The sequence below is a fragment of the Castor canadensis genome, chromosome 8, assembly GCF_047511655.1.
Source record: "Castor canadensis chromosome 8, mCasCan1.hap1v2, whole genome shotgun sequence".
Taxonomy (NCBI): Eukaryota; Metazoa; Chordata; class Mammalia; order Rodentia; family Castoridae; genus Castor; species Castor canadensis.
This window is the reverse complement of record NC_133393.1, coordinates 143,463,021-143,479,821: the sequence shown is the minus strand read 5'-3', so window position 1 is coordinate 143,479,821 and position 16,801 is coordinate 143,463,021. Positions and strand designations below refer to the sequence as shown.

Sequence of the window (16,801 nt, the reverse complement as noted above, 5' to 3'; positions counted from 1 at the left end):
TTAAAGATGGTTAAAAATAAATAAATAAATAAATAATAAAGGATCACACCAGCTTCCGCAAGTCCCTGTCCAAAGGCACGTGCTGCTTTATTCGAGGCATTGGCTGAGCTGGAAGGAAGTTTCATCAGTTCTCAGTGGGGGGATGCTCAAGTGGCAGGGAAGGACATGTGGACAGTGCTGACCTGATGAGGACCGCGATCCTGGGTTCTTCTGGAGCTGACCTCTAATGGTATTCGTTTGGGGAGTTGTCACTACCTTGTCCCTTTCCACATTGCCACTGTCCCCAAGGTAGACTAAGTGGTGGGTGGGGTGAGTGGGGACCTTCTTTGGCTGTTTGTGGGGCCAGGGACCTTAGACACATCCCATGCAATCTCGTGTCATGAGCCACAAATGTGAGCCTAACATCCCTAAGTGGACGAGGAATTTGGGAGAGCTAATCCATGCAACTGTAATATTTAGGAAAGATATTTATAAGAAAGGAAAAACCAGTTGAACTTATTTCGTGATTTCTGACTTTTTTGAGGCACTACTGTATGGGGAAAGAGAAATGTAAGTGAGCTTGGTTTGGCAGGGGGGGTTCCCCACATCCCCTGGAATAAGAAGCAAAGCCCTGGAGAATCACAAACCGTCATGGGAACCACTGATGCAGGATGTTCTGGAAACAAAGGTCAAACTCATTAACCTTCCTTTTCTTGTATGAATTGTCAACTTCTTTGCCTCCTGCTCAATCTCAGAAGCTTGGAAATGCCTTGTTTTTTGCTCCTACAGTGCTGGACCATACAAAACACCTCCTTTAATCCTTCTAACAACCCTCTTAGCTGAGTCTAATTAAATCCAAGTTTTCAAAAGTGGAAAATGCAAGCTAGATGAGTAACTTGTCCAATGTCTCGAAGTTAGTCTTGGGTGGAACCAGATGGAAAGGGGAAGTTCTTCTACCCGTGGTTGGAGGAATCTGGGACAGGATTGCTATCCTAGGAGAGTGTCCAAGTGGGGCTGATCAGAAGGGAGTTAGGGGAGGGGGATAAAGGAGAATGATGGAGGGGGTTAATTCAACTATGACACAATGTAAAAACTTTTGTAAATGTAATAATGTATCCCCAGCACAACAATAAAAAAAGAAAAAAGAAAGGGATTTAGAAGTGGGGTAAGGCGAATATTTCTGTGACCTTCACCTGTGATTCAGGGTAGCAAGTGCAAGGCATGGATGAAGGAATGGAGTGCTGAATTTTGAAGACAGAGGCCCCAGGGCTGGTGAAATATATTTCCCCAAGAAATTCACATAGCCTGGGGTTAGTAAAACACTGTATAACAGAAGGGTTTTGACAGGCAGCCCCCAGCTGGAAGAACACTTTTTTGCCTGGGGCTTTACATGAAAAAGCAATGTGAGATCCAAAAACAGAATCACAGAACACAGAGCGAACCCAGAACCACAAAACCCTCAGGGGTCCTCTGTCCAATCCTGCGCTCCTGTGGGACTAAAATTCCTTCCTGTGGCTGCTCGGGGCATCCGTGGTGGACACTCACACCTGGTTTCCATTTTGAGTGGGATTCTCCTCTGAGGAGAATGGGGGATAGTCAGGTATGGCAAATATAGAAGACAGGTCACCTTGGGAGTGGGTACACAGCCAAGTCGGTGCCTTGTGTTAATTCTGGGACACAATCCTTCTAGGGTCCCTCTGCAGATGCAAAGGTAGTGGAGGGGAGAACGTGGCAAGCAGGCTCCCCCGCCGCCCCCCCACCCCCACCCCAGAGGCTGAGGGCACTTGTATAGGTTTTGCAGAGGTCTGAGTGACAGACCTACCTGTCAGACAAGTAAATGACAAATGCTGTAGCGCTCACTTCTTCTTGCTAAGAGGAATGAATCAAATGGCTTGCTCAGCTTGCCCGAGGCTATGCAGGGGGTGTGGACAGTCAGAAATAGATCAACCTTCTATTTTCCTGGCCTGGCTTATAGTTCTGGCCCCTGGTACTTGGTTGCTTTGGTTGCTTCTTAAAGAAGAAACAAGTCGCTAGCCATCCTGGGAAGGCAGTGAGGTCAGCTCTTTGTCTGCTCTCACTAGTCCAGTCTTCTCTTTAGGGCCTCCCTCTCCCTTCTGGTAGGCCTTGTGGATTAGCTAGTGGTATTCATCCCTACATGAGTCACGGTTGGGCCCAGACTGGGGCAGGAGACAGCACAGACCAGCTGGGGACTTGGTTTGACTTTAGTGATCATGGTACCCAAGAACAGAGCTGCTTGTCCCCCAGTCCCCATCCAAGAATGCTGTCCCCATCTAGGAGCACCTGTGCTGGTCTTTGGTGGGTGTACATCATGTAAGATGACTTGTCTTCCTTCATCCCCCACCCCTCCCTAAAGCATACAAGGGACAGCCAGAACCCAGCCTTATAGACAAGGTTCCTGCAGCAGGCAACAGATACTCTGCCCGATGGGGAGGAAATCCACGGCAAGACATCACCCAGAGGTGTATGGAGATCCCGGCCACTAGAGCTTCATAAGCCCCCTGCCCACTGCCACCCACATGAGCACATGTGTTCTGTCTAATGTCATTCCCCTCTGTGTTTTCTGCAGAGCCATACAAAGGATGCAAAGCTTGGGAAAATCATTTCTTTTAATGTCAGAGAATGCACACCAAACTGTAACAAGCCCCCGTGGGAGTTGCCAAGGTACAAATCTACGCCCGGAGGCCCTGGATGAGCCTTAGATATTCACAGCGAAGTCAGCAGAGGTCAAAGGAGAATCCACACAGAGTCTCTAACGACATGGTGGCAGGCACGCTGTATACTCGCTGTGGGATTGTGACTTGGCCCCTCTTCAGGCAGTTGTTTTCCTTCCTCATTGAATGGTGGGGTTGGGGGAGGTTTTCAGATGACCACAAGGAAGACAGATTTTGTGGATCATCGTCACTGAGGAGCCGGCTGCAGACAGATGTGGCGTGGGTCACACCCATGAAACAGGACTTGACACTGGTCCTCCTCGAAATGGGGGCTCAGGGAGAGACAGCAGCTTCTTTAGAATCTAGGGTCTGGCGCAACTTCCCAAAGCATGCTAGGAAATGGATTTATCCATCAAACGCTGCCATCCCAAAGAGCGAAAGTCATTCTCCTAGCTTTTACTGCATGTATCTAGGTTTCAAATAAAAGGACGAGAGAAAAAGGCCGCAACTCAAAAGTAATTTGGAATATTGTGGCACTTCACCAATCTCTTTTGCTTATATATATATATATATATATATATATTTATATATATTTAATATATGGCAGAGCAAACAGAACCCTGTCAATATAAACTTTCATTATAGGTAGCCCTATACTGTACACTCCCAGAATACACAAAGTCTCCATCTTATCATACATGTTTTGTCTTTAAAAATAATCTAACATAGTCATAGTCTCTGGCTCGTAACAAACTATTAACATCTTCTAAGAATACCGGGAAAACTCTGGAGTTCTCTGTAAATTCTCTGACGTGCTCCCCCACCCCCCCTTAGCCTCGTCTATGAACACGTTCTCTAAATGCATCCCACGATCATTCCTAATTAGGAGAAGAAGTGAATATGTTCATTTCACCAAATGGACTTTTACCAAGAAGTGATGGAATGTTTTCACCTTGGCAAAAAAATGAAGCACAAACATAACATTGTACAGGTTCGGGCCCATGCTTAATGCATGATTTTCATATGGGGGGCCTTTATTCACACCCCCAAAACACAATTCGCATGCAGACTGTTTATAACTATTGGATTAGAGATAATTATTGGCAGTGCACCTCTTTTGTGTAACCATGATCACTAAGGCAGGATTATTTCACCTTGTATAGAATATCAGTAGGTTGTTGGATGCATGTTTACACGGTATGGACCTGCGACTTACTGGTTTTTTTTTTTTTTTTTTAAAAAAAAAGAAGAAAAGAACCTCAAAACACAGATCCCTAAACACGATTTAGTTGAAAATGAACTGTTAAGCTTTTAGAAATATATTTTCAACTACAAGACTGCCCTGTTTTTGTTATATTATGAATATTTTAAAAAGTTCCCACCCCTAAAAATTGGCCAAATTTTTTCCTCATTATAGATAAGAGCCTCACCAATTAGCTACCGTGGCTGACACCTGCTCAGCAGTAGCCATGTCATTCATGTGTCATGTAACGGTCTTCAGGGTCTGTATGGTTAAGTTCTCCAGCTGTCAGCCGGGGAACCGGAGGACCTTTAGGTCTTAGTCCAATATTGGACTGACAATGATTCCCAGCAGTGGGTGTCCATGGACCTGGGGACTTTCCATCAGAGTGGGCTTGACTGCCCAGTGTTGACATTCAGGCTCTGCTTCCATCTAATCAGCGAAATGTCCTTGTTCTTCAACAGGAGTACGTGGGAGCCAAGTTTGCTTATTCAAGAGAAGCTGAGGCAGTAGAGGCAGCTCCTTGACCCAGCCTAAAACAGACGCCAGGTGGAATTTGTACGTTTGTGTGAGGCCAATGCAGCAGGGGAACTGGACGGTTCCAGGACGCACTCCCAGCACTGGACGTCTCATACCACGGAACCTTTGGAAGATGACAGGTGGATGGACTGAATCCTGATGGCCAACGTCCTCTGTAAGTCCTGGAGCACATCCTGGCCCGTTCCTTCACCATTTTTGTCATATAGAAGCTGCTTGAATGCCTCGTTTTCGATGAGGACCATCATGTTTTTGAGAAAGTAGCCTTCACAGTATGCAGAGAGCTCTGTGACTCCTAGGAACTGGGGACAGTGGAGAAGGATAGGATGGTTATGCTTCTGAGATAATGGTGGGGAACTGACTCAGGTGGACTGGCTGCAGAAATGGCCCTGACTCTCCACCCTTCATTGCCCCATCTCTTGGCTTTGAAGATCTCCCATCACAGGACCAAAGTACATTCCTCTACTCCCTGGCCTGTCAAAGGTCAAGTCAAATTGTTTCTCTGGGCCTCCATTTTCCAAGCTACAGAATGAGTGATGTGGACCAGAGGGATACCACTTGGGACACGGTGTACAAGGTAATTCTGTGGTCTCCAAGAGGCTGCGGGTGTTATCTGTGAGTGGCCTCTTATCACAGACATGTTCACATAGAGGCACGGGGTGCTGCAACTGGGAGAGATCTTAGCAATGCTTTTATTCCTTCAACTCGAACTCTGCTCTTAGAGTCAGAGTACAAAGCCTCATTCTGTAGGTGGGGAAACTGAGGCTCAGAGTTGCCTATCTCTGATTCTGTGGATGGAGAAAGCCCCTCCACCACACCTGACTCCTGCTTTGTGACTGAGTGCCACTCTGTATATTCATATAAGTGGAATAAACATGATGCATACTTACATTTGTACTATTTGTAATACAAATAGTACCAATATTACTATATTGGTAATATTAATTAAAGGGTGACTATATACCAGCCACTTGCCTATCTCCACACAACTAGTCACTGAACCAATCTCTTAGACTAGAGGTTGGCCCTGGGCCAAATCTGGCTCACTACTTGTTTTTGTAACTAAAGTTTTATTAGGACACAGTCACACTATTTGTTTCCTTATTATGTATGGCTGGTTCTGCACTACAGAGGCAGAATTAAGTAGGTATAAAAGCAAAGGTCTACAAAGTTGGAAATAATTCTCTGGCTCTTTACAGAACAGATTTGCTGATCTTTACCTTAGATTATAATTTTTTTCAAGGGTAATTGAAACTTGATAATTTTGTATTTTGTTCTGATGAACGTAGTCCCAGTAAATTAAAAAAAAAAAAAAGGGTAAATAAATACTAGGGAATGGATCCCTGGTTCTTAAACCTGTGCTCTTTCCATAGTTAAGCTTACTGCAACCAGTTCATCCTTTTTCTCAAGTAGAGAGACACCCTGAAAGGGCCACCAGGAGCTGCAAGTTCTCCTTTTTCAAGCCTGAAGAACTGGCTATAGCTTTGTTAGGGAAAAAAGATGGCTAAGCTGTGCATTGGTGGGTGGGTTTCTCATCCGTGTGAAATCCCAGCAGTCAGAAGCACTTCATGAAGCTTCTTAGGCTGACGTTGCTGAGGCCCCTGTCGACTGACATTTGGAACGTGGCTATTAGCGTTCAAATGCCTGCATTTCCTGAGGTTCCAAACTAAGTGCTGCTTTCTTGCTTTTCCACCTCTTTTACTAAACTAGCCTCAATTTTCAGGACAATCTGCTCGCAATAGAACCTCCACGATTTGTGGTCATCAGTGGGGCCACAGCATCCATCACACAGGGAAGCAGGTACTGAAAGGGCAGAGATAGCTGGTCGTGGCCTGTTCCTCATGCAGATATCATGAAGGGCAAATGTTTATGCTGGAAATACTCCCAGATGTGACCTGGGAGGCAGAGGCTGGTGTCTGTAAAAGCCTAAACCCTGGCTGCAAAGACTCAAAATGAAGGAGGAGAAAGACAGGTTCTCTGCCACAGGTGTTCTAAGCCTGTATTCCCAGGTGGGGCTCACATTGTACCTGGCTGCATTATTAAATAATGAGCTGTGCTGCAGACGCTGCCTGGTACAGAGATTCAAGGGGTCATAATAGGACTCACTGCCAAGGTGACAGGCCATGGAGAAGCCACTTGTGGATGCTGGGTTTCCAGGGAAAATTTTTTTTTTTATGGTACTGGGGTTTGAACTCAGGGCCACTCCACCAGCACTCTGTCCCTGTCCCCCACTCCCACTTTTGTGGTAGGGTTTTTGAGATAGAGTCTCACAAACTATTTGCCCTGGCTGACTTCGAACTGTGATCCTTCTAATCTCTGTTTCCTGCGTAGCTAAGATTATAGCTGTGAGCCACTGGCGCCCAGCTTCCAGATCAATTTGAATGACCAAGGCCAAGGGAGGTTGTAGGACCACAGGCTAGTCTGGCTCTCTTTCTGGGGGAGAGAGCATTCTTTCTAGATGCTCTTCTGCAAAGTAATTAAGATGAAAAAAATTTGCTTTGTGGGCATGATGGTACACACCTGGAATTACAGCATTTGGGGAGGTAGAGGCAGAAGAATTAAGAGTTTGAGGTTAGTCTGAGCTATATAGTGAGACTGTCTCAAAAAAGACTTTCTTGAGAACACCTTGTGTGTGTGTGTGTGTGTGTGTGTGTGTGTGTGTGTGTGTGAAGTAGGCTGTACTTTTTCACTTACTGAAAAAGTACCACTCCCTTCCAGAACTTCTCCATCTCCCCAAAGTGAAGCTCTGCACCTTTAAACGCCTGTTCTCCACGCTCCTCTCCCCACCCACTGGCAGCTTATTCAAGAGAAGCTGAGGCAGTAGAGGCAGCTCCTCATTTATTAGGATAGAGAGTAAACACAGGGTTAAGAATCTGTGCTTTGGTGTGTGACAAATCTGGGTTCAAATCTTAGTATTACACTTCTGGTGTTCACCCCAAAGAATAGAAAGCAGGGACTTGAACAGATATTTATACCCCTGCTCAGAGCAGTGTTAGTCACAGTAGCCAAAAGGTGGAAGCAACCCATGTGTCCACTGACAAATGAATAAACAGACAAAAATGGCACATACACATGTACGTGTATGGAAAGGAATGTGTAATGGACTACTAATTCAGCCTTAAAAGGAAGGAAATTCTGATATGTGGATGAATCTTGAGCATATTATGCTGAGGGAAATAAGCCAGTCACTAAAGGACAAATGTTATGTGCTTCTACTTACATGAGGTCCCTAGAGCAGTAAAATTCATAGAGACCAGAAGTAGAATGGTGGCTGCCAGTGGGTGGGGAGAGGAGCATGGGGAACAGGCGTTTAAAGGTACAGAGCTTTACTTTGGGGAGATGGAGAAGTTCTGGAAGGGAGTGGTGCTCATGGTTGTACAGAATGTGCATGTTCTGTTTTTCTGGAGGTACTGGGGTTTGAACTTAGGGCCTCATACTTGCTAGGCAGGTGCTCTTCTACTTGAGCCACTCCTCTAGCCCATTTCTCTCTGCTAACTTTGGAGATAGAGTCTTGCTTTTTGCCCAGGCTGGTCAGGACCACAATCCTCCTATTTTAGACTTCCCATGTATGCTGGGATGATGGGATGACAGGTGCACACCACTGTGCCCAGCTATTATTTGAGATGGTGGTCCCAAACTTTTTGCCCAGGCTAGCCTCAAACCTTAGTCTTCCTGGTCTCTGCCTCTTAAGTAGCTAGGATTATGGGAGCCTGGCTTGCTTCCATAATATTCTTATTATCATGAAACTATACACTTAAAATATTAAAGGTGGTGAACTCTGTATTATGGATATTTTTCCATAAAGAAAAATTCTCAGTACTGGCTGTGTGATCTTAAGTAAGTTAACTTGTCTTCTGTGTATCAGAATTAAGTGGGTGACTTGTGAAGTCAGAGGTGGCTGGACAACCCCTGCCTCACCCTCTCACCCCATTTCTAGTTCAGTAGATCTGGAGTGTGGCCAGAAAATGTCCAAGTTCCCTGCTGCTGCTAGGCTGGAGACCACACTTCGAGAACCACTGATCTAGAACCTTCTAGTCAAGGGGACGCTCACCTTGGCATGGTTGTAAATGTCCACACAGTTGTCGGTATTGATGCTCTTTGCACAGATAATCTCACAGTGTCTCTGCAGAGCCTCCAGCTGGAAAAACTTAGCTGCAGACAGGAGCTGAAACCATAGGGAAGAACTGGTTAGAGGCAGGCGGTGGAAGAAAAGGGAGCGGCCACATGGAATCGTGCGGGTGAGAAAAACCACCTTGCACAGGTGTCCTGTGAGGGGCAAGAAGTAAATATGTGAGATGTTACTTGCAAGAGCAAAGGTGGCACCAGAGGAGCAAAGTCTAGTGACAGATGGGAAAGCAGGGGTGGGGCAAAGTGGACTCTATTCATATCTAATATAGCAAAGGGTAACCCAAAATGCCTGAAATGATGTTCAGAAATTATTTAGCAAGAAGGATATCAACGTGACTCCCTCCCTCTGGTGTCCAGGTCTCTACTTAAATGTCACTCCCAGAGGAGCCTCCCAGGCCACCCCATCTCAGCACATGTTCCTTCCTGTCCTCCTTCCCATGCCAGATGTGATGCCACACCTGCCTCCCTCAAGTCCAGGAGGGTGGTACACTTTGTCTCTTTGGAGCACTGCAGGGTCCTGGCCTGAGCTCAGTGCTCACAGCTGTGTGCTGAGAGTGACATGTTCTGGGCAGGAGAAGTAGACCAAATGCCGGAATTCCAAAGGCCTGGAGGGGGTGGGGTCACGGCATCCACTTTATTACAAGGCCCTTGGATGAGCTGTGTGACTTAAATGCACTTGCATTCGCCTCCATAAAATCCCTCAGAGAGGGGGCACGGAGGATTCTGGGCGGGCCACAATATCCTGTGTGAGAGGATGGTGTCCCGAACTCCACAGGGACAAGGCCCTCCCAGGCTTAAGCCCTTCTGGATCTTTCCTATGGACTTCATCTGGCTGTTTGTCTAAATCCTTTATCATAAGCCAGTAAATGTATAAAACAAAGAATTCACTATTTTAAAGTAAAAACTTTAAATGTTTATAAAAGTGCTTGTGCCCTCAGCCTGTCACTTGGTTCTGGGCTGGAAGAAAAATATTAGCGGGGAGGACTCACAGAGACAAGTCACTGTGTGTGTCTGGGAGGGTTGGGAGGGAGCAAGGAGAGTAAGCAGATAGGACAAATGGGCCATTTGGTGACTACAGAGCCAACGGCATTCACTGTGGGCCAGCACTCTGCTAAGTACCTTGTAAATGGACACTTTGAAAATCCTCTCAAAAACCTAATGAGGTAGGTACTGTATTTTACAGGGAAGAAAATGGGGGTTCAGAGAGATCAAATAACCTATCCAAGGTCACACAGCTCAGAAGTGTCAGAGCCTGGACATGGCCTGCCTGGTCTGGAGTCTGTGTTTGAATTATTTGTACAGGCCTCCTCCTGAACAGTGACCGAGCTCCCCGGACTCAGCCATCTAAAGGGGTGGGGTCTTTCACTGCAGTAAGCTTGGCTTCTGGTTCTAAGCTCCCAGCTCTGATTAGGGAAACTGCTTAGCAGCCCACTTCTGGAAAGGAGCAGGGGGATCTTTGGATGAAGGTGGCAGAACACAGGTCTCTGCATGAGGGTGGCTGGGACAGGCTGAGTGGGGGCCATGGACAGGAACAGGAGGTGATCTGCTCACTTCTGCATCCCGGGAGAATGAGCAGCGCAGTGATTGGAGGAGAGCTTAGTGGATGTCATTCTTTTGCCAACCACGGGAAGAGGAAGTCAGCCAGGACATTTTCTCACGGTACAGCTCCATTAGCGCAGGTGCTGCCCCGACTTCTCAGTGAGCTTTCTACCCCAAGCCAGTTAAGATGGAGTTCTGCTGAGTGTGCCTGGTGCCACCAGCCTCCTAGGGGAAGGGTCTCTTGGAGAAGCCCACCCTGTTTTGGAGGACCATGGTGTCAGAGAGGACCGCAGAATCAGAGAGGATCATGGGGTCTGGGAAGATTGCAGAATTGGGCAGCACCACCAGCCCAGGCTTCCACCTAAAGGAAACCCTGCACGAGTCTCTCAGAGCTACCAGGGGGACTGTGACTGAGTTTATAGAGCTGCCACTCACCCTAGGGGAGTGGGGACAGCCAATGACTGGGGCTTCCTTACCTCCATGATCTCATTGTTTTTAATGAGAAGTGACTCTGGGCCTCCATAGTACAGATACTGCATGACTAGCTGGAAGGAGAGAGAACACAGTGAGTAGAGCCTTAGTCACACACCACACACTCTTGGGAAGTGGTCACGCCACTCTCCTGTAGACTGTCATTCCTACCATCATACAGGAACATTTCCTGCAATTAGCTCCCTGTGGTTTCTGGTCCTTTGCTCTGGTTTTACCCCAGGGCCAAATCAAACAACCTGAACTCTGGCCTCAGGGTTTCCCCACCTGTAAGTGGTGGGGAGTCCACTCACCTCCCTCCTGTCAGGCCAAGACAGCCTGCTATGCAGAACTGTCCTGGAAACACAGCCCACTCTGAAACCTCTTGAAGTCCCAGACAGCCATTCTGTGAAACAAGTTCTTGATTACAACCTGACAGGATCCAAGGCAAAGGCATTGGGGGACAAGGTTTCCATGTTCACAGAAGGCAGGGAGACCGGTCCAAGCCAGGCTGTCATTTGTCATGTGACTCCTGATGCCCCAATAGCATGCAAACTTGCAGAGTTTTGCAAATAAGTATCTCTCGAATGGGATGAGGCTGACAGACGTGTCTATATCCAGTATCACCACCGCCCATGACAGCGGAGTTTCAATTCCGCCTGCTACATATGGTTCCCATTTTGCCCCAGTCTCCTCCATTTCCTATTGTCTTCCACCTGTCAGCCTGACAAACTAGCTTCCCCTGCCTGGCTCCAAGGCATTTTGGCTCACACAATGTGCCCTCTGGTTACTCCCCATGGTTGGGCACTTGTAAATGAGGAGCTTGGTCTGGGCCGTCCTCTCCTGTCACTTCATGTCTGATAGTCTGTGCCCAACACAGGAGAGTGGCTCCAGGCAGGACCCTGGAGGTGATCTGCCTCAGTTCCTGATGTGGATCTGCTGCTGAAAAGCTGGGTGACCTCAATTAAGTTAGACTCTGTGTGCCTCTGTTCCATCATCTATAAAGTGAGCACGATACTGTCCATCTTGTGGAGTTACAGTGAGGCCCAGATGAATTACCACATCGAATAGGCCCAGCGTGGGTCTGCACCAGGCAAGTGCTCAATAAATGCTAACACCTCATGTTCCACCTGCTTTGAGCTCATACTGCCCCTTTTTCACCAGGCCACTGGAGACTGCAATTTTCTCAATCTATTTTTTGTCTGTTTAGAAAACATTGTTCTCAGCTTTACTGAGATATATTCACATACCACAAGGTCCTGCTTAAAAGTGTACAGATGCAGTGGTTTTTTAGCAGATTCACAATGCCATACAACCACTACCACAATAGAATTTTGGAATACTTTTTAAAATCCCCACCCAAAGAACTATCAATTAGCAGTCACTTCATCTCCTGCACCTGACAGCCCTGACAACCATCATGGAGCAACATATTCTGTACATTTCATAGACACCTCCTCCTGAGGGGATGGGCCTTTTATGTTCTGACCACACCCTACCCTTGCCTTTATCTAAACATTCCTGGTCTCCCAGCCCATACCTTTCCCTCTCTACCTTGTGAGCTCCACCCTGTCCTCTGTGACCACTGCACTGGGAAGCTCCCCACCCTGCCTGGTGCCAGGCAGCACCTTTCCTACCACTGCACTGCCTGGGGCGGGGGCAGTGCACCAATATCTAACCCATCGCTATATCCATCGCCTAGAACAGTGCCTGGTACACAGCCAGCACAAGGTGCCACATGCATTTAAGTATAAAGGGAGCCCTCCCCTCCATCTTCTGTGTTTCCATCTCTCCTGCACTAATTTTGGGTTTTTGTGACTAGTATCACAGAGTGGTGGCAGCCAAGGCCTTGTCAAATAGCTGCATTGTTTGCTCTCCCTTCTCCTATGCTGCTGGGCCATAAGCATATTAAATACCCCGTCAGCAAATGCTGGGCTAGTAATTAAAATCAAATTTATTCCCCTAGCTCCTCTCTGTTATAAAGGCCAAACCAATAATAATAAGGACAGCCACAGTAATATCTGCCTCCGACAGGCTCTCCACTTGCAAAGCGCTCTCCGATCACGCTCTCTCACTTATTTAAGGTTGAGCCATGGACTTACTCCTCGGTGGAGGAGATCCTGGGGCTGATGGAACTTAAGTTGGGCTGTCCCAGGCCACTTCTAGACTCTGCCAGCACAAGTGTTTTCTGCAAGTGGGTAAAATGCGCCTTTATTAGGCGGGAGGGCCTGTTGATGGAGCTGTTTTTCTTGGCGGCTGCCAAGTCACATGAAGCAGGGACTCAATAGTGTCCACAGCCCGCGGAGGCCCCAGCTCCAGGTGCAGCCTCAGTGGCGTCCTGCTCTCCCCTGCGTGTGATGTTAAATAGTCTTGGGGAAGGAAACCTGATGCAGCCTCATTTGGTAAAATTCTTCAGCCGGCACGGAAGTGATGCACACAGACCCCTGGGAGCCTCCTTGTGGGTCGGATTCAGCCTTCCTTGGCCTTTTTCAAGCCACAAATGAGTCTTTTCTTCTTTTATGGGGAAGGGGCGGGCATATGGACAAGTCCTTAGGGTATGTTAAATCTTCTTTCCCATTCCAGGAACTTGAGGCTAATGTGGCCAGGAAACCTTCCCCAGTCAAAAGCAATTACGGGCCCGGGGACTCCTCCAAGGCCAGCCTTTCCACAGTTTCATTCAGCAAGTCCTCTTGGCTAATATTTACCGAGAGCCTATTAAAGCCAAGTTCTTATTACAGCCCCCCCCTCTTCCCCCCATCAGCCCCACGTTTAATTGTCCAAGGGCCTCTTCTCAAGCACTGTGTTGGGGCCGCACAAATGTTTCTGCCTCCAGCTCGGGTGCTTCAGATGCTAATGGGCCATCATAAGTCTTTCTCCAAGGCTAAGTGACTTTAGGGAGGGCCCGAGTGCCCCACAGAAGGGGGAAGTGAAGGAAACCAGCCTTGTTTGAACCTCAGCTCTGTTAGAAGCAGCTGTGGAAACTTAAGCCACTCAACTTTTTTTTTTTTTGTGGTATAGGGATTTGAACTCAGGGCTCTGTGCATGCTAGGCAGACGCTCTACCACTTGAGACACTCTGCCAGGCCTTTTGTGTGGGGTATTTTTGAGATAGGGTCTCGCTTGATGCCCTGGGTGGCTTGGACTGTGATCTTATTTGTGCTTCTCTGCACAGGTGGGGATGACAGGTGGGTACCACCTTGATCAGCTACTGGTTGAGATTGGGGTCCTGCCTCCTGAGTAGTTAGGCTTGAACCACTGGGCCTGGCAATTTTATTTTATTTTTTTAATGCTTTACTAGGGATTGAACCCAGGACAGCTCTACCACTTACGCCACAGCCCCAGCTCTTTTCTTTGTATTTTTTTTAAACAGGAAGTTTCATTGTGACATTTCCATATATACATATGTATTTTGCAGCCTGGTTTGGTTCATCCCCCTCCATTAATCTCCCTCTTTTTTCCTACTCTTTCTTTGAAATGACTTTGACAGGTTTTAGAGCTCTATATTCATACAAGCATAGAAAGTTCCTCAACCATGTTCACCCTCCTTTACCCTCTTCATTTACCCTCCCCCTCCAACTAGTGCCCTCCTCTTAACATGACCCATTTTACATTGCTGCCTTTCATTGTTTTAGTGTCCGTTCATTGCTCAGTGGGATTTTGCTTTGATATTTTACCTGTGCTTTAGTGTTTTATTGTTGAGATAGGGTCTCCTTAACTTTCCTGGGGCTGGCCTCTGGCCTGCCACCTGAATAGCTGAGGTTACAGACTTTACCATGTTGTCAAGCCCTCAGGCTACAGAGCCCAGCTTCTTCCTTCTAAGAGCTCCCAGCAGGGCAGTTGGAAGGATCCAGTCACACAATGGGCATCAGCGGTGCTCAGAGTGGAGACCCCAGGCCGGCAGCATCAGTCTTCCCCAGGGTTCTTGTTAGAAATGGAAATTCTCACGTCTACAGAAGCGAGCTCTGGGGGCTGGCCCTGAATATGCACTGAACACACATCTTGCATTTTAATGTGCATCTTACCTGTCCCCGGGGATCTGATACCTGCTAGGATGCAAATGCTACTGTAACTTAGAGCCTGGTTTTTCACCTTGGCTGCAGTCTGGAAGACTGGAGGGGTGGAGACCTCCAAATACCCATGCTGCTCCCCCCCATCCCTGCCCTGAGGTTATGACTTAATGCGTCTGCGGTCCTTTCTCATTCCAGGGGATTTTCAAAAGTCCCCAGATGGTTCCACTGTGCAGCTGAGGCCACGGACCAAGGGCTCCCTCCCAGTCTGACATGCAGCCAGTGCTCAGAAAGTGGGAGCTATTCTTCTTTGTCGTGATTCCTATTCAGAGAGGGTATTTCAGAACAAAGTGGTGGCTAGTCCCCAGGCTGAGGATCAGAGGCAGCCACTTGTGCCCTGTGCCCACTTCAGAGTTCCAAGTCACCCAGGACTCACCTGGAAGATGGGGTACTTCACGTAACCTATCTCTATGCAGGTGCTGTCATTGGTAGGCTTGCTGGAGAGGAGTGCTTTGAACCTGAAGGAGACACACAAGGGAGGTGAAAGACTCACACACCTCCACCGCTCTCAAAACCCCAGCTCTCCGAGTGATGGAAATCCCTGTACTCCTGACTTGGAAGCACAACAAGGACATAGCCATGAGATTCTTCACTTAAACCCTACCAGGTTTTTCTAGAATCAAATCATAAGGTAAGACTCTAAAGCTAAAAACTGTTGACTATTACAACTTTTCTCAAACTGGTGACCAGAAGAGAATGGATGTGCTTTATAACACTGTCCACTTCTGGGCACCATCACAGAGCCACCTTCTTCCTAGTGCCTTTCCTGAGTGTGGGCCCTGGCTGTCCCTGATGCCCAGGAAACTGTTGGACACTCCCTCCTTCCTGCCACACAGGCTCTGCTCCTATGAGGGCAGAGGCCCCTGTGGCTTCTGTCTCTCCACGGCAGGGCTGTCTGCAGGGACATGACTTATTGGGGACATTTAATCCCCTCTTGCCCACTCCCTGAGCCTCTCCCTACGGTGCCCAGCTAAATTATCACTTTCCCAGGGTAGATGCCCTATTGGCGGAATACACGAGCACTCAGAACCTTTGGAAGGAAGCTAAACTCACTCTCTCTCTTTTTTTTTTTTACAACCTTTTCATTTTGAAATAGTAATAAATTTACAGAAGAGGTGCAAAGAGAGTGTAGAGAGGTCCTGTTTCCCCTCTCTGCAGCTTCCCCCAAGGCTGACCTTTTTCCTGGCCATGGTACCTTTGTTGAAACTTAGTGACATTGGTACACGATTATTTATTTACTTACTTATTTTGGAGATTCCAGGGATTGAACCCAGAGCCTCATGCTTGCCAGGCAGCTGCTCTACCACTTGAGCCACACCCCCAGCCCTTTTTGCTTTAGTTATTTTTCAGATAAGGTCTTATGTGCCCTTGACCAGTGATAGCCTCAGACCACGATCTTCCTACCTCTGCCTCCCACATAGCTGGAATGACAGTCATGCACCATCATGCCTGGCTTCTTGGTTGAGATGGGGTCTCACTAATTTTTTGCCTAGGCTGGCCTCAAAGTGCATTCTCTCTATTTCTGCCTCCTAAGTAGCTGGGATTACAGACCTGTGCCACCACACCTGGCTTTGGTACAATATTGACCCAGCTTGTCTGTGGTGTCACAACCAAGACCCATGAGTTTTTCTTGTGGTTGCAAAGCAGACATCTGGGGTATGTATTTGGTTTTGGGGGGCACTAGAGATGCCAGGTGCTTCTGAGAAATCAGGGGCACCGGTCCCACATTCCCTGAACAAACTCCCAGAAAGGGCTTCTGAGCCTGTGTTCCCAGCGTCCTTGCCAGGCTCAGGCACTCTCTGCTCCCCTCCTGGTGGCCTGCCTCCTCCTTATGCCAGCATCCTCTCTCCTCTGTCCAGCTTCACTGCTCCCTGCTCAGGTACTGGACAATCTCATGCAAATCAATCCCAAGCAAATCAATCTCATGCAAATTGAGAGGAGGAGCCAGGGCAGCCACAGAGCCAGCAGGGAGGCTGAGCAATTTCTTCCTTGTATTTCTACATGATGCTATCATCTGTTTTTGCCATTAGAGACAACGAAGTTCGGAACCTATGTATTTTGGTGGCTTATGCCAAAGGCTGTTCCCTGACACTTGGGGAGTGGGCCTCTCCAGGCTGCCATGTAAGAGATCTCAGGTTGTTCACTACACAAGGGGCACCTGGCTAAAGGAGC

The 16,801-nt window shown here is 47.7% G+C and overlaps 1 protein-coding gene and 1 long non-coding RNA gene across 7 annotated transcripts in view; one reads left to right on the top strand and one right to left on the bottom strand.

The window, feature by feature from the left end:
- LOC141425829 (uncharacterized) overlaps positions 1-16,801 on the top strand; it is a 43,858-nt gene that overhangs the window by 14,676 nt on the left and 12,381 nt on the right. For both annotated transcript variants that reach the window (XR_012450980.1, XR_012450979.1), the window contains 3 exons: positions 2,567-2,661; positions 4,356-5,005; positions 15,046-15,260. This is a non-coding gene — a long non-coding RNA (uncharacterized lncRNA). The remainder of the gene's footprint in view (positions 1-2,566; positions 2,662-4,355; positions 5,006-15,045; positions 15,261-16,801) is intronic.
- Positions 2,589-16,801, bottom strand: part of Abtb3 (ankyrin repeat and BTB domain containing 3) — a 262,741-nt gene continuing 248,528 nt past the window's right edge. For all 5 annotated transcript variants that reach the window (XM_020183367.2, XM_020183366.2, XM_074084305.1 and 2 more), the window contains 4 exons: positions 15,006-15,087; positions 10,572-10,640; positions 8,480-8,593; positions 2,589-4,730 (listed from right to left, as the gene is read on the bottom strand). In XM_020183367.2, coding sequence (XP_020038956.1) covers positions 4,521-4,730; positions 8,480-8,593; positions 10,572-10,640; positions 15,006-15,087 — 475 coding nt within the window. In that variant the 3' untranslated portion in view covers positions 2,589-4,520. The remainder of the gene's footprint in view (positions 4,731-8,479; positions 8,594-10,571; positions 10,641-15,005; positions 15,088-16,801) is intronic.